The following is a 17,144-nucleotide window of genomic DNA, read 5'->3' on the forward strand; positions in this document are numbered from 1 at the left end:
GTTCATTCATAGTTTTGATGCCTTCAGTGAGAATCTATGTAAATTGTCATGAAAATAAAGAAAACACACTGAATCAGAAGGTGTGTCCAAACTTTTGGCCTGTACTGTATATCTATGCACACACACGCATGCACAGGCACACACACACACAAAAAAAAAAATCACTTTTCCTTCTTGGTAAGAGTGCAAATGCAGTAAAACTGTAATGTAGTAACAAAGTTACATGTTTGTGTGTGTGTGTGTGTGTGTGTGTGTGTATATATATATATAATTATTCTTTTATAAATTATAAAAAGATGCATAATGTTAGACACAGTTATAATAATTCTGGCTGTAATATGCCATCAAGTTGCATATAAAAAGTGGTACATTTCCACGCACTATTCAACAAGTCTTTTCTATTCTTCCAAACTTTGGTTTGATCCTTGGTAAATGAGAAATATTTTTAAATTATTACAATCAAAAAGGCACTGAATATTCACTCTTCACAACAACAAAAAAAGGATGCACAGAATTCCCTTTTTTTAAATGTCAACGTGTGGCGGTAAGAAAAATAGTGTTGTGTATTTCTGGAGATGACATTTAAAAAAAAAAAATGGCCTTAATGAAACCTTCTATATCATAACTCAACCACTGCACTTTACATAACATCTTGGTCCAGTTTTTGAGGCCCGCTGTGTGTTTTTTTTTTAAAGTGACTCTAGCACGCAAGGTTAATATTAGTCAGATCTTCACAATCTTTACTACACTCTCCTACACCTGGAGCACCGCTGTTGCTCCGCAGAACAGAAATGACGTTAAGCTTACAGGCTGTACTCCTGGCTGAACGCTTCTGCACCCTTCCTGTGTCGGGGTGAGGTGGACATCTTGGTTGGGGAGGGAGAGGCGGTGCCGGAGGACTCGCTCCCCCCAGTCTCAGAGCCCGGGGGAAGGGAGGCCAGCTGAGGCACTGGCGGCGCTTTCTTCTTACCCAAAAATCCGCCCTCAAAAGCACCCCGTCTCCGGCCCTCCGACCGACTCTCGGGCGACTCCTCCTCCACGTGGACCTTCCTTCGCACGTCAGGGCTGTCGGGCGGGTGCCTGGGTGACTCAGGGTGGCCTTCTGGGATCCTGCTGGCCCAGAGCTCCATGGTCTGTTTCCTCCGGTCTGCCTCCTCACCGCTGCCGTCACACGTGGAGTTGTGGGACTCGTCTGTCTGTCCATTGGACTCTAGGAGGCTCTTACCCAAGCTGAAGCTCTGGAAGTCTCGGTAGCTGTGGAAGCTCTCGGTTCGGCGCGCACGGGCCAGCAGGGGACTTTCTCTGTAGGGACGCAGGGAACCGTAGGTGGCCGTCTCTGAGATGGGCTCATTGGCCTGCAGCTGGAGGCTGTCATACACACATGAAACACACACATGTTGCAACAGTGCGAGAGAATTCTTACTGCCGTGGCTTGAAAGCCGTGAATCTGAGCAAATTTAGAAGAGAAAAATCACTCCATGTGAGTGCAGATACAGAAACATATTATATTATTGTTCCTAATAATGAAGGAAGAAACAAAGCCACTGATCGACAATCTTTCTGTTTAAAAATGTTCCACATTCCCAACTGACCTGGAGCAGGACTCTCTAAGTTGGCCTGGCTGCAGAACCGAGGGGGCGGGGCTGATGTTGGGCGTGGCACAGCGGGATGTGCTGAGGTCACACTGATCCAGAAGCTTCAGCAGCTCTTCCTCTGTGGGACCACCCACCTCTGAAAGAGAACACAGAAGTTACGAAGAGCAGCTTGATATAAAGAATTCTGAAGCATTTCATATTTTCCATGATGCTTTTAGATTCAGTACCAGAATCCTCTACATATTGTGTATATTTTTGAGCATTCGCATATTGTGACTTTGCACACAGTTATATGGTGAGCTTTGGTGATTCTTTGGAGCTCGTCCAGCGCTACCAGCTCACCCAGCACACATGCAGGTGTCCAGTGGTTTCAAAAGACTCTGTAGAAGGCCGACCAGTACCCAGCAAGACCTACTAATTGTGGAAGAGCCTAAGACAATGGGGAAGGCTTAGGATGCCCTTGGTAATCCAGCCACAACTGTAGCTTGTTGAACAATGCACAACTGTTGGACAGTTCTAGGTAGCTTATGAATATTTGTGGCCATTTGTAACCAGCAAACTATTTAAGATGTTATGATGACAACTTGTAGGTTCACTAAGCACAAACCTATTTTCTTTTGTGTCAGAATTCATATTTGTACACATGGGCAATAAAGGCATGTGTGGCCAATTACTTTTTTTGGCCACACCTTAAGAATATTGACCCCCAACAAGGGACTGTTTGGAGATGTTTGGAAATATTGGGAAATGCCCATTGTGGGATGTACCTATGGTAATTAACATTGTATTTAAGGGCAACCACAACTTCTGAATTTCTTAAAGAGCCTCTGGTCTTTTTTCTAGAGAAGATTTTGACACTCAAAATTCTCCATGACACACTCACAAAGTCATTATATATCTAGACTGTTGTCACTGTTCTGCTGAGCAGCATGGCCGTGTGCTTGAATGGCGACCTGGTTAATCACGGCTCCTCACCAGACTCACGCTTGGCTTTGTCCTCGCTCTTGTTCACCATGTCCATGGCAGTCGTCAGGTCCCACATCTGGATGCTGCCGTTGGCGTGGCCGGTGAACAGGTAGCGGCGCGGGCGCGAGCCCATGCGGCTGGAGCCCTCGCACTCACGCACCGTAAAGCAGGTGATGGTGGTGCCATCCACAGCCAGCACACCGCAGATCCTGCAGCAGAGCAATACGTGCCTATCATCCATATAGAAAACCACCACCGATTCGCATCAGTATTGGCTGTTGCAGGACCAGGTGACGACTGCGTACCGTTTACCGGTTGAAGAGAGACGGACAAAGAGCTTGTTGGTAATTGGGATGACTTTCTGAATAAAAACTTGCTGGTCGTCTCTCTCACCAAACGGCCCTGTGCAGAAAATATTATTAATAACAGCCAATAAATTTCAAACGTGATGTCCTCAATGTTACACATATAACCATCAATCACCTTCAATCCTATTCTAAGCAATTAGGACACTTTTACGTGAACTCCCTCCCAGTCTCCCTCTCACCAATGTCGTTGCCGGAAGAGTAGCTGCTGTGGCTTTCTGCCTCCTCCAGGGAGAGGATCTTAAAGGAGGCCAGAGGGGTGGAGCCAGGCTGAGTGGAGATCATTCCTCTGAAGCGCGTCACCGTCCACGTGCGCACATGATTGTTGTCAGCGCACACTGCCAAGGCAAAAGCAGCACGTCTAGATTAAACTAGATTTATCAGTCAGTCAAGCTGCCAAAAAAATGTCTTTCCAGAGATTATAAGAGGAAATAGTAATTGGGGAGGTTGTTTTTTTTTGGACTGCGGAATGGAGACACATACCAGACACCAGGTGTTTCTCGGAGAGCATGATCTTGGTGACAGGACTGCGGTGGACGGTGAAGGTCTGGAACAGCTGGGGTCCCGAGCCTACCGTCTCTGGGTGCTGCACAATCACCCGCACTGCGCCCGAACTGGTCCCATAGGCGATCTCAATCCAGTTCCCACTCACACCTACTTCACCACATTTATAGAGAGCCACCATCAGGTTATACACACACTGCCATGTTACTACACGTAACATTCACTTTGTAGGAATAGTGTGGCGGACAAACGTATCGCTGTGATCCAGAGTGGCTTATACTCCTAAAAATATCCTGCACCATGACCTCTGTGCCCTCAGAGGATTGTGAGTAATATCTGTATTAACACGTGACACTGAGGTCTTTTTTGGCTTCTGCCGTTTCAGTCGGGATGTTACCAACTAAGCTGCTACTACCACCACCTACTACCACCCAAACCACAGTCAGAGGTGGGCGGGTCTTTACACAAACACGCAAGTGCAGGCGACATGGCAATGGAGAGTTCAAGAGTAGCGTTCTTACAGTGAAAATACAGACTTTACTTTACTTTTCCCTTGTTGAAATCAGAGGTAAGAATGTTACATTTAAATTATGCCCTGTTGGTAACAAGCAATTCAAAATTACATTTACATTTACAGCATTTATCAGACGCCCTTATCCAGAGCGACTTACAATCAGTAGTTACAGGGACAGTCTCCCAGGAGCAACTTAGGGTTAAGTGTCTTACTCAGGGACACAATGGTAGTAAGTGGGATTCGAACCCGGGTCTTCTGGTTCATAGGCGAGTGTGTTACCCACTAGGCTACTACCACCCCACCAAAATCTGGTGAAGCTCCTCCCATCGTCTCATGCTTCATCAAAACTAATGGTCAAGAATGTGAAAGATGATTACATTTACAGCATTTATCAGACGCCCTTATCCAGAGCGACTTACAATCAGTAGTTACAGGGACAGTCCCCCTGGAGCAACTTAGGGTTAAGTGTCTTGCTCAGGGACACAATGGTAGTAAGCGGGATTTGAACCTGGGTCTTCTGGTTAATATGCGAGTGTGTTACCCACTAGGCTACTACCACCCTAGCAGGCAAACCCAGATGGGGCTAATAAAGGAGGAGATGGAGCCACGCCATTACAGAGGATATTGATGTTAAAAACCTTCAGCATAATTAACCATGGTTAGAGTTCCTGGGTGAAGGTTTGCCAACACTGGTCGTGTGCAACAGCACCACGTACACCCCATAATAAGCTCTACCAAAGCACAGGAGCAGAGGCCAGAATCAGTGTCGAGCTGGGGGGTCACTCACTGGTCTTGGGCGTGAGGTAGACACTGAGGGCGGTGATGGCATCATTGGACGGGTCGTGGTACAGCTCCGTCACCAGCAGGTCATTGTCCTTCATTCTCAGAGGGAACTTCTGCATATCTGATGGCAGCGACACAAGAGTGTAACTCTGACGACAACTGTGACGCAGGTAAGAGATATAAACGCTGATGTAACATACAAAATACGTCAGGCTGTTATAAGGGCATTTAAAGAATGTTTTTTTTGGGGGGGTACCCTGCAGGTAAATCACCTATGTAGTAAATGGAGCCATTGTTGCAGCCCAGCAGCAGGAAGGAGCCGGCCGTGTCACAGCTGGTGATGGGCACCACGTCCTGAACCTGACGAAGGACAGAACAACATTTATATTTATGGCCTTTAACAGAGTAACTGCAATCAATAGTGACAGGGACAGTCCCCCGGGAGACACTCAGGGTTAAGGGTCTTGCTCGGAAACACAATGGTGGTAAGTGGGGTTTGAACCCGAACATATAAGAGTGTCTTGCCCACTAGGCCACTACCACCCCATACACTCGGCCATTTCTAAAATCCCCCAGACAGGACCAAGCCTGACACAGAATTACTCAGTAATGTCATAAAAAAAAAAATTAAAAAAAAAAAAAAACACGTACCTGCCAGTGTTGGGTGACGGCGTTCCACACCCCAACTTTCCCTGTGTGACTGGTGGCCACCAGCTGACTCCCAATGAAGAACAGAGAGTCGACGGGCACGCCGAGGCCAAACACGCCTGAACAAACCACGGAAAACGTGAACGCTCACAAGCATTTCATGATGCTGCCATTCTATTTCTATGGCAGCAAATCCATGGCTATTATTGGTTGAATTTCAACACACGTTCTTCGACAAGATGTTTCTAGACACCTCAGATCAGAGCAAGACTAAACCCACCTATTTCACTTCCGCTGCCCCCATCCTGGATGCTCCACAGTATGATGCTGCTCCCTGAAGCAGCAGCCACCATCTTGTCCTTGTCCCCATGTGGCCCACCCACTACCTTCGCATTCAGAGCCACGCGCTCAATAGCCCAGTCCAGGTAAGGGCTGGAGAAGACCTGCTGCCAGCCAGAAGACTCCTTGATCCTGACGCAGATGTTGACACAGACGAACGTGCTTTTAATGCGTCAAGAGCGAGAGACAAGTTCAATTCAATTTCGGGGTCAGTGCAACGTTTACCTGTAACAGATGACGAAATGTGCGTAAGCAGCCACGATCCAGTTGTGGTGACCGGCAACAATGAGCACCTTACGGGGGTCAACATGCGACCCTGCTTAAACATCAACAGACATACACTTTCACTAATCCCATGTCAAATATGTCTAAAGCACGCAGACACTTATTGGCAGAAGATGAGTTTTATGTTTATTCTAAATTATATTTAAAATGGGCGGAGCCAGTTCTCACACACCCTGCTTCCGCATTCCCCCTCTGCCGGTACATTTCCTACACTGTTAATATTCCTTCTTCTCGGGGTTTATCAGCAGGCATCACAAATGTGACCTCTGACCTCTGAGGCAGATGTCACAGAACCACGCCCACTGCCAAGATCAGCATGCAGATTATCCAGCATTCCGAATGAGACTTTACTGAACGCGCCCCCATTCTCTACATCTTGTGCATGCCTTATCTCACTGGGGTGAGAGCAAAATGTGGAACAGAAGAAGATCTGGACTCATTCGTCCCGCCCATCATCTTCCTCACGTGACTTTCGTAACGCAGCTGTGTGACCATGCACAGTGGACCACTCTTCGCCACATAAAAGGCCTTTAAAGACGACCCTCCCCCTTCAGCCCGCCTCCCACAATGCCTCATGCCTGCCGAGTGGCTGAGTCCAGACCGCAGATGCATTTTTTTTTTAATCTGGCATATTATCTCACTACAGCTTGCATGACTCCACAGGTACCTTCCATCTCTAGCTGACCTCCTTCAGCTCCAGAGGGTCCTGGGAAAGCCGCATATGGGCAGGTTCTAGGGAAGCCCCCCTCAGCCCCACCGGGACCGGGCCGCTCCTCCTCCGCGGTGGATTTACGCAGTGGGACGACTGCAGAAAAGGAAAATAACAAGCGGGTGGACACGTGAGATCATGAGATAAAGCCTGCAAGTGAAGACTCACGATGAGGTTTACCTGGAGGAGGGAGGTAACCGTGGAACAAGACGCTGCCGCATGACGAGCGATCCAGCTCCTCACAAAGCAGGAGCCGCCGCACTGAGTCAAGTGGGGAGACAAATATACTCAGAATTAAAATGGGGCCAAAACGTCACATGATGTTGCTTTGATTGCAGACCTCACGGACGTACCCAGTGGCGTAATCCCATAAAACTCCGCTTCGTGCCGCAGGACATTAATGTTAACCCCCCTGCAACGAGACATCAAAGCTTAATTAACCCCATTACCACGACTGAAATCGAACGATTTACAAGGTACAGTGGGAATTCAGACAAGTACTCAACCGCAGGTCTAATTCTTTAGTCCGAAGGAAGTTCAAAATGGGTGCAAATGCAGTCGGGTCCCTATCGATAAATATCTGAAAGAAGTAATATATATTGTTAGGTGATTAACAAGTTAGGCGATTTGGATTAACAAATCCAAAAATGGAATTTCGCACTCACGGCTCCAGTTTCGTCTCTCAGAGTTGAGATTCTCCCACTCAGCAAACTGCAGAAAGACAGGAAGTTGTTGCATAAAGATTACCGCGCAGAGCGTGGATTCGGCGTCAAATTCATTACCGGCTGACCTTGAGAAGAAAGAGTCGGGGATCCACATGAGGGTCTGTCTTGAGGTGCTAAACCTGTAAGAGTGCAATGAGGATCAATATTATCAATTTACCCAATAGTTGAGTGTTGGCGAAAAAGCGCTCTTATATGACAACATTGGGCACGTACTAGTAACACCTGTACACCCGTCACCCCGACTGAGTAAAATATCATCCTGTAGCATTAGTCAGTGGTGCAGAATGAAAATGTACGTTATCTGTACACGGTGTTGCACAAATATACCACCATAACCACATATTTCAGTATCAGCCGTACGATGCCACCGTCTGCCACCGCTTGTTTGTTCTCTCCGAGACACTGAATCAAGCGCGCCGACCACCGGCAGACTCCAGCCACGAGGGCAGCCGATAAATCCTGGTTCCTGACAACTGCTAAAGGAGGACTTAGTATGAAACGGACCAGACGGTCACCACAGCCACCGCCACCGTAACAACTACAGCTTCAGGGATCTTCAAATGGACCAGTAGCATCATAATGGGCATAATGTACACCATGACACTGGACTACAGTTTGGACTTCTCCACCTCTACAACTGTAGGACTTTTCTCTTACTGGACAAACCATCTCCAGCCCTGCACTGACATCACATGCAGGATCACTCTACCCTGGAAGGGCATCCCTCTCTGTATCACTCCTCCCAAGGTTTCTTCCTTTCTTTTTTCTCTCTCCTAGAGTTTTTTGTGAGCTGAAGGGTCAAGTTTGGGGGTGTCAACTGTAGGATCTGTCGAAGCCCATTGAGACATCCTGTATGTGATTATAGGCTATATAAGAAATAAAGGTTGTTGTTGTTGTTCTAGTCGACAGGATATTATAAAGGACACTAAGCCAGCACGAGTTGTTTAATGTGGACCAAACGCGTGACATCGCGTCTCTGTGTCACTAACACCACGCTGGAGCGCCGCGTCCCTGCCCGCCCCACGCGTGGCGAGTCGCGGGTGGGTGTTCACCTGGTCCCGCCGACGTTCAGCTGGACGATCTCTCCCGCGGCGGGCGCGACGCTGCTGCAGATCCCGGCCATGTTGACTCTGGCACCCAGGCCCCCCGCTCGCTCCCCGGTCCCACGGTGTCCAGCTTCTCCGGACGCGCCTTCAGATCCGCTCCCCGTCCCTCGCCCCTCCTTCGCCGTCCCGCGTCTCCATCTGCTGCTGCGCCGCGATGCTGTGGTAACGGGCGGCCGGGCGGGCGTGTTTTTTTCCACGCTGACGGCGAGTTGTCGCCGCGCTGCTCCGCTGCTCCTCCGCGGGCGCCTGCTGGGATCTTGAAAGGCCCCTTTGTGGCGGGTGGAGGCGCTCAGAAGAGTCCAGCGGGGCTGGAGCCAATCAAACACGGCCGGGCGTAGGCAGCAGCCAATCAAACAGCGCTGGACTCAGGGGCGGCCAATCAAACTGCGCCGTTTCGCGTTGCGGCTCCGCCCCCCTTTGCGTTGTCATAAACGTGATCTGTAGGCTGCTTGAATCCTGTTGAGTATTATACTAACATGGATAATATAATAAATACTGCATAACAATTATCATATTACGATGTTGCAATGATTTGGGGAAAAATGCATTGTAAAAAGTTTAGTTATAATAAGCAAATAAGCAAAATAACCTGACGACGGTAAAACGCGCTGTCATTATTGTGATAAAGTTATAATGCGTGCATTTGTGAAAATCCTGATTGATCTTATCTGTTCCTGGTCGGACTATGTTGTGTGGACGGGGCAGGAGGTCGGATGCTCATGTCTGCACGATTATCTAACACTCTTTCTCGTGGTGTGGTGGAATATAACGTGGACTCGTTCAGTCAGAGACGGTTTCGCAACATGCGCCGTGTCTCCTCTCCCACATCATCCTCCTTTTTACAACACAAAAGGCACAATATTTAACCAAACCTGAATATCTAGCGAAGTACAGTTCAACTGAACATTTCACCATCACGTACATCTGTCTGCCATAATCTGGCAGATCCTGCTTTTTTGCTAATGAGAGTCACAGTCATCCTTTTGATAAATTATTTTATTGCATTAGCATGCTTTTCGGCTTGTTTTTATTTTTATGCAATTGGTTATGTTCGCCGCTAGAGGGCGTCCGCGTGTTAAAACTCGAGGCCAACGGGCTGGTGTACCAACCTACAAGATCATTAATAGTGTTGGTGTGGAGGGTTGTGTGAGTGGTTTTTTTTATTAAAAAAAGGTTCTTTTATTAAATTTTAAATGACATAGGAAATTCACAGGTGAACATTTTCAGCATTAATGGAAAGTCAAGCTTTTGAGGGAAAAAGCCCCCCACACATGAAATAAACAGTCAAATAAAATAGTAATAATAAATATACGTTAAAATAAAATAACTACAAAATACCCCTCATAAAGACACCTAACACACATTATGTATAGCAACAGTCAAGCCAAATGATACAAGATTGTACCAGATTGCAAATGTCATTTTCCACAAAGGCTATAAAAATAAATAAATAAACAGTTATTCAGGAATGGTTACAAACCCCAACTTTTGAACATATGCAAAAAAAATGACCCCAAATCTCACTGAACTTATTTAATAAACCATTGAGAACAGTGCTGTCACAGCTACTGCTTCAACTTGACCCGCAACACAAATTGAAACTGAACGAAATGCCTGCAGCTAATAGTCATGTAAAGAAAGGCCAGACCAAGGCAGTGGTGGCCTAGCGGATCAGGAAGCGGCCCCGTAATCAGAAGGTTGCCTGATCCACCAAGGTGCCACTGAGCAAAGCACCGTCCCCACACACTTCTCCCCGGGCGCCTGTCATGGCTGCCCACTGATCACCAAGGGTGATGGTTAAAAGCAGAGGACACACTTTGTTGTGCACACAGTGTGCTGTGCTGCAGTGTTTCACAATGACAATCACTTCACTTTCACTTTCACTTTCGGGTGGGATCAACACCCTCATCGATCTAGGAAAGCCTGACCCTTAGTAAAATGTGTGAGGTGCAGAATTTTACACTGAATCAAGCTAAGATAGATGAAGATATATCTTATCTTAGCACAGACAGAAGAAGAATGAACATGCCATAAAATAACATCCCATTCCTCCTCTGAAACGACCTCAACCAAATCCCCCCTCCCACTGAGCTTAAACATTATCTAGACACGTTGGACGAACCAAGGGAACGAGATTATACAGACGGGAAATCAGGCCTCCTGGGGTCAGGAAGGAGTCTAGTGAGTCTCTCTGCTTGTAATTAGGTATAGAATATAACTACTGCTCAAACGAGCACGTTCCGCCTCCAGTGGAACGCCTCCGTTTCCTTAATGCTGTTCACCCTATGATGACCTCGGCCTGGTGGGACTTCCTCCAGGATAAACACCAGCCCTGGGAGATCAGATCACCTCATCTAGGTGACACTCAAGTCCCTGAATTATGCAGTCTTTGTCACGCCGCCACCGGTTATCAGCAAATGTGCGAATGTTGTGTCGTGCGTATATCGCGTGTCTTTTGATCAGGTCGGGTCTGTGCTGGGCTCCTCCTCTCTCTGTTGTGCAGGCCCAGCAGGACTTTGCACATCCAGTCACGCCCCTGGTCGTTCGGGACTCCCTGGCCGGGATCCGCATTACTGCCGAGGCAACTGGACGACCATTCCTCAAATGGCGACGCGGCGGAGGGCCTCTAGGTTTACCGCGGTGAAAGAAGGCGATGCCGGTCATGGAAGCATGGCTTTTCCTCTTATCGCTTATGGTTACCAAGTGTAAGGAATACGAGCGACAGCTGCTCTCGGCCCATGAAACAGAAGCGTGCGCACACTCATCTGCACGCACAGATACAGGTTTTCACACACTGTATGTTAACCTTTTCTGAGTGTGTTTGCAATGACCCTTATGCAGTCAATGTCGGTTTTTAAACAAACTAACACACACTGGGTGGGTTTGCATTTCCGTTACTTTAGAAACATTCAGGATGCATGATATTCCAGGAGGAGCGTAGAGAACCTGGTGGTGGATTAAGGAGAAATGCGTTTATTTCAGTCTAGTTTTTTTGACAGCTTCTTTTTCCTAAAAATTCATTTATTATCAATTTGGCAAACACGGCTCATGTGTTTTTAGCTCTGCGATGTGTTGAAAATGTCTTATTTACTGGTCCCTCATGCAAACAACTGAAGCCTAGCGGGTAACACACTCGCCTGTGAACCAGAAGACCCAGGTTCAAATCCCACTTACTACCATTGTGTCCCTGAGCAAGACACTTAACCCTGAGTGTCTCCAGGGGGGGACTGTCCCTGTAACTACTGATTATAAGTCGCTCTGGATAAGGGCGTCTGATAAATGCTGCAAATGTAAAGTTCCATTAGCAAGTATGACTTCCGGCTTCCGGCCCGCAGGTGAGTCGTGACGTCACATGGGCGTGGCCGAGCGGAAGCAGCGCGGTGTCTGTGGATGTTGTTCGGCCGCGTCGCTAAAAACAACAAGAACAAGAACAAGAACAAGAACAAGAACAAGGCGACGCGGGAGAAGGACGGACAGGACGGACGGGACCGGTGAAGTGCGGCCATGTGCGGCTTCGGTGAGCAGAAGAGCCCGAAAAGGCGCCTTCATGTGCGGCGGCTGCGCGACGCATGCGGCCCAAATGGAAGCCGAGCGTTGGAGTACGAACGCAACGATTACTCGGAAAATACGGCGGTCCTGCGCCAGAATGAACCTGTGTGACGAGAGGACCAAAAGGAATTAAAGATGAAATAATAAGTTCGCCGACCTGACACGATCACGATCATAAAATCTTTCATTTCCGCAATTAAAAAGTACATTCAATTAAAAATAACGATACACAGGCTTTATAGACGTGCAATAATAGCGCCGTCCTCTATTTGTTTAGTCGTTTTGCTTTATGTCTTGTCTTTCATTTATATAACGTTGAAACAACCTTTAGTCGACCGAGGTGCTGTACAGGTAATAACTCAAGCAAACCCGTCCCCTGTGTATAGAAAAGTTAAGTGACTGTCATTGTGAAACATTGCAGCACAGCACACAGTGAAATGTGTCCTCTGTATTTAACCATCACCCTTGGTGAGCAGTGGGCGGCCTTGACGTACTCACGTACCCTCAGTGGCACCTTGGCAGATCGGGAATCGAACCGGCAACCTTCTGATTTCGCTTTCGCTTCCTTAACCGCTAGGCCACCACTGCCCCCGTGTTTTTCGGCCTGGACCGCGGAACGTGTAAAGACACCGGCATTGTCTCCCCAGTCCACGCCGCAGCGTTCTCCTGCAGAGACGTTCAAACGCGAAAACGGCAGCGTTCTTGTAATTATTGTGCAAAACTCATTTCACGGGTAAACAAAAATGTGTACGAAGTGCGTACGGAGTGCGGAGTCACTGCAGCGTTTTGTCGTGCCTTTAACAGACAGGCAGAAAGGGCCGGGCCGGCTGATGAAGAAGGGGATCACGCTCATCCTGGTGGGCCACATCAACTTCATCTTGGGGGCGATCGTGCACGGCAGCATTTTACGTCACATCTCCAAACCCAACCGAGAAATAACGACGGAGTACACCGCCACCAACATCATTTCCGTGACTTCTGGGCTGCTGGTGAGGAGAACCCACGAAAGACGGCCGGTGGGGCTGTGAATAGCGCGTCCTGATTTTAACAAAAACTTGTCTACTGCGTTCTTCCAGAGCATCGTATCAGGAATCGTGGCGATACTGGTGTCTAGAAATCTGTCCGTCCAGAAGTTGGTATGTCGTCCTGTTCCTTTTTCCTTTGTCAAGTGAAGTGAAAGTGATCAGTTGTCAGATGTGATTCACCGCAGCACGGCACACGGTGACACGGTGAAACGTGTCCGCTGCTTTTAACCATCACCCTCGGTGAGCAGTGGGCGGCCGTGACAGGCGCCCGGGGAGCAGCGTGTGGGGACGGTGCTTTGCTCAGTTCGGGATTTGAACCCGCAACCTCGTCTGTTTCCACCCCAGTGACTTGTACGTGAGTGAAGGAGCTCATACACGGGTATTTTCTTTGCTCGCGCAGCACATCTGCCTGCTGATCAGCTCCTTCCTGAACGCCCTGCTGTCAGCGGCCTGCGCCGTGGGGCTGCTCCTGGCCATCAGCCTCACCATTGCGGCTGACGGAGACGTGCTGATGAAGGGCTGCAACTCCACCGGGGTGCCCATCAGCGCCCGCTCCCCCGTCTCCGTCGACTGCCCGTTTGACAGCACGCGCATCTTCGTAAGTCAGGAGCTCGAGCTGACGGGACTGAAGCGCTGTGGAGATATTCTAGAACTTTCCTGGGCTCTGAATGAGTTCTGTGTGCTGCGTCCTTTGGCAGGACACCACCCTTGCTCTGTGGTTCCCCTGTGTGCTGCTGGCGTCTGTGGAGGCCGGACTGTCCATCTGGTGTTTTTTAGTGGGACTCACTCTCAGAGGCATCGGGCCGTACGCCGAAACATACGTTCGAGAGCAGGTAAGATCTGTTCGTATTTCCACGAAGCGACGTTACTGCCAAAAATCTTCAAATCTGTGTTTGGCAGTTAGAGGAAGGAGAGGGTCTGGCCACAAGGAGGAAACGAGGCTCGGACTTCTCTCTTCAAGGAGAACATGCGTAGTGAGCGAGGAGCGTCAGGTGGGCGTCGATCCCATTGTTCGGGTGAGAGGAACACATACTATCAATAATAATATCTGATTAAACTTTATTGGCTCATTCTTGCTTTATATTTGAACCCTAATACTATTATTCTTTATTTAGACTGTTGTTGTCTTCAGAAAAGGATGAAGACTGTCTGCGCTGTCCGGACTCAACCTGCCGTTCATTTCATTAATTTTTTTTAAAGATATTATCTAACCTTGTGCTTTTTTTTAATGCTAGACCTGCTTAGGAAAGTTTGCTTTGCAGTACAGTGCCAAAACCCTTCAGGAACGCTATTGTACATGAACACAGATTCAAAGTTGTGGCGTGATTACATTTCATTTCGGAACAAAAGTATTATTTATGCATCCAAACCTTTTCAAGCTACCTAAGCACAAGCCAATACCTTCTTTGTATTTTTTTTAATGAATCTCCATGACGTTCGTTTCATTTTATTAATGTGGAATTTATAGCAGCAATTCATCAGTGTAGCACAAAAATTGATTTAAAGGTTGTTTTAAAGACAATTAAACTCTCTCCAAACATTGTACATAAAATTTGATTTTGTAACCAGATAATGCTGATATATGTAATCAATTCTCAAAATCTCTAGTGTTATTATTTATTGTGCTTTTGAAGGATAATTGAAGGCAGCTTATTACAAGTGAATTGTTTCCAATGTTGTTTGTAAATGTTTTATAAAGAATGGTATAATCTGTTCCAAATTCTTTTTTATTATTATTTAATTATATTTTTGCAAGTGTTATAACACTAACTTAATCTTTCTTCTGGGAATGCCTGTATTTTTCCACACATTTGAAGTAACTATGCTTAGAGTGAGAATCCTCTTTCAGAAAAGGGTGATCAGTTTTCACAAATTATTTAGATGAGGGTCTGTCTGTTGGGCCGGGTAAACATGATACCATGCATGATGGTTCTCTGTTCTCTCTGCAAGTTAGACACTCCATCTGTTCTGTTTTTTTTATTGCAGTGATGGTTAAAATGGTTTCTGCTTTAATTGTCATTATGTCAACTTTTCTTTAAGGGTCTTCCAGCCTATTATTGTAAAATTATATATTTTCAACATACTTACAGTCTTACATTTCAGAATATGTGTTGTTGAGTATAATTTTACATTGAATAAATGAATCATCAAAATTTTAATAAATTCAGAAATAATTTGATCATTGCACAGGAATTAAATTTTTAATTGTTGGTGATGAAGTATGTAAGTATACATGCATGCAGATATTCCATCAATAACAGTCATTTACAGCTACCATTTACAACAGGAACAATGTGTAGACTGGAGTTTTCACCCCACTTGATTCTTTCATATCAAAAGTTCATATCAATCAACTTTATTGTCATCTCACAATATACAAAAACACATAGAGACGAGATTGCAAAGCTTGTTGATTCACAGTGTGCAAAAAGATGTATATATTTAGTATAATCAGTAGTAGTAATAATGATATGATAGTATGATGATAATAATAATCACAATTCCACATAACCCTAACATTAGTGTAAATATATAAATCTACAGTGCATTTTGTGGTTATAAATTGATCAGCTCATCCCATCGTCAGCGAGGGTGGGTGTAGATGGGAGGTGGGTGAAGATGGGTTGAGGTGGGTGTAGCAGGGTGGAAGGTGGCTGTAGGGGGTGGAAGGTAGATATAGCTGGGTGGTGGGTGTAGATGGAAGGTGGGTGTAGATGGGAGGTGAGTGTAGATGGTGTGTGTAGCGGGAGGTAGGTGTAGCGGCATGGGTGGTGGGTGTAGATGAGTGGAAGGTGGGTGTAGATGGAAGGTGGTTGTAGATGGGTGGAGGTGGGTGTAGTGGCGTTGTTGGGTGTAGCGGGTGGTAGGTGGGTGTAGATGGGTGGTGGGTGTAGCGGGGTGGAAGGTGGGTGTAGCTGGGTGTTGGGTGGATGGGTGTAGACGGGAGGTGGGTGTAGCGGTGTGTAAAGTGGGTGTAGCGGGGTGGTTGGGTGTAGATGGGTTGGTGTAGATGGAAGGTGGGTGTAGCCTGGTCGGAGGTGGGTATAGCAGGGTGGTGGGTGGAGTTGGGTGTAGTGGGGTGGTAGGTGGGTGTAGATGGAAGGTGGGTGTAGCTGGGTGGTGGGTGTAGCGGCGTAGTAGGGTGGGTGTAGATGGATGGTGGTGGGTGTAGTGGTGTGGGTGTAGATGGGAGGTGGGTGTAGATGGGCTGAGTTGGCTGTAGTGGCGTGGTTGCAGGTGGGTATAGATGGGTGGAGTTGGGTGTAAATGGGAGGTGGGTGTAGCTATGTGGTGGGTGTAGCAGTGTGGTTGGAGGTTGGTGTAGCTATGTGGTGGGTGTAGCAACGTGGTTGGAGGTGGGTGTAGCGGGGTGGTTGGAGGTCGGTGTAGCTGGGTGGTGGGTGTAAATGAGTGGTGGTGGGTTTAGCGGGGTGGTTGGTGGTGGGTGTAAATGGTTGGAGGTGGGTGTAGCGGTGTGGTTGGAGGTGGGTGTATATGGGAGGTGGGTGAAGACGGGTTGAGGTGGGTGTAGCAGGGTGGAAGGTGGGTGTAGGGGGTGGAAGGTAGATATAGCTGGGTGGTGGGTGTAGATGGAAGGTTGGTGTAGATGGGAGGGTGAGTGTAGATGGTGTGTGTAGTGGTGTAGTGGCGTGGGTGGTGGTGTAGATGAGTGGAAGGTGGTTGTAGATGGGTGGAGGTGGGTGTAGTGGCGTTGTTGGGTGTAGCGGGGTGGTAGGTGGGTGTAGATGGGTGGGTGGGTGTAGCGGGTGGAAGGTGGGTATAGCTGGGTGTTGGGTGGGTGGGTGTAGATGGGAGGTGGGTGTAGCGGTGTGGAAAGTGGGTGTAACGGGGTGGTTGGGTGTAGATGGGTTGGTGTAGTTGGAAGGTGGGTGTAGCCTGGTCGGAGGTGGGTGTAGCAGGGTGGTAAGTGGGTGTAGATGGTGGGTGGAGTTGGGTGTAGCGGGGTGGTAGGTGGGTGTAGATGGAAGGTGGGGTAGGTTGTAGGTGTAGATGGGGTGGGTGTAGCAGTG

General features: G+C 47.7%; 3 protein-coding genes across 8 annotated transcripts in view; 1 reads left to right on the plus strand and 2 right to left on the minus strand.

Moving 5' to 3' along the window:
* Positions 1-80: 80 nt before the first annotated feature.
* On the minus strand, positions 81-8,811 carry LOC114787142 (BTB/POZ domain-containing protein KCTD3-like). 5 transcript variants are annotated; one of them, XM_028975000.1, is made up of 18 exons: positions 8,486-8,811; positions 7,499-7,552; positions 7,374-7,419; positions 7,215-7,288; positions 7,062-7,120; positions 6,889-6,969; positions 6,667-6,804; positions 5,940-6,033; positions 5,656-5,846; positions 5,379-5,494; positions 5,000-5,087; positions 4,732-4,848; positions 3,410-3,580; positions 3,109-3,264; positions 2,867-2,963; positions 2,580-2,770; positions 1,593-1,731; positions 81-1,368 (listed from the first exon to the last, which is right to left on the minus strand). In XM_028975000.1, the coding sequence occupies exons 1-18, from the start codon at positions 8,554-8,556 to the stop codon at positions 804-806; spliced, it is 2,448 nt and encodes an 815-aa protein (XP_028830833.1). In that variant the 5' UTR covers positions 8,557-8,811; the 3' UTR covers positions 81-803. The 5 variants fall into 5 exon arrangements, with proteins under 5 accessions (XP_028830833.1, XP_028830815.1, XP_028830825.1 ...); XM_028974982.1 differs by having other exon boundaries at positions 2,571-2,770; XM_028974992.1 differs by having other exon boundaries at positions 3,410-3,583.
* Positions 8,812-11,896: 3,085 nt separating this feature from the next.
* On the plus strand, positions 11,897-15,276 carry LOC114797998 (keratinocyte-associated protein 3-like). 2 transcript variants are annotated; one of them, XM_028993361.1, is made up of 7 exons: positions 11,897-12,056; positions 12,893-13,077; positions 13,165-13,224; positions 13,514-13,711; positions 13,812-13,946; positions 14,014-14,129; positions 14,229-15,276. In XM_028993361.1, exons 1-6 carry the CDS (start codon positions 12,044-12,046, stop codon positions 14,086-14,088), a joined length of 666 nt encoding a protein of 221 aa, XP_028849194.1. In that variant the 5' UTR covers positions 11,897-12,043; the 3' UTR covers positions 14,089-14,129; positions 14,229-15,276. The 2 variants fall into 2 exon arrangements, with proteins under 2 accessions (XP_028849194.1, XP_028849188.1); XM_028993355.1 differs by having other exon boundaries at positions 13,812-14,129.
* Positions 15,277-15,685: 409 nt separating this feature from the next.
* The window catches only part of LOC114794689 (extensin-like), a 1,623-nt gene continuing 164 nt past the window's right edge, over positions 15,686-17,144 (minus strand). The window contains exons 2-3 of the mRNA XM_028987410.1: positions 16,460-17,010; positions 15,686-16,330 (exon numbers count right to left, since the gene is read on the minus strand). Of these exons, the coding sequence (XP_028843243.1) occupies positions 15,686-16,330; positions 16,460-17,010 (1,196 nt within the window). The remainder of the gene's footprint in view (positions 16,331-16,459; positions 17,011-17,144) is intronic.

This window comes from Denticeps clupeoides, chromosome 1, assembly GCF_900700375.1.
Source record: "Denticeps clupeoides chromosome 1, fDenClu1.1, whole genome shotgun sequence".
Lineage (NCBI taxonomy): Eukaryota > Metazoa > Chordata > Actinopteri > Clupeiformes > Denticipitidae > Denticeps > Denticeps clupeoides.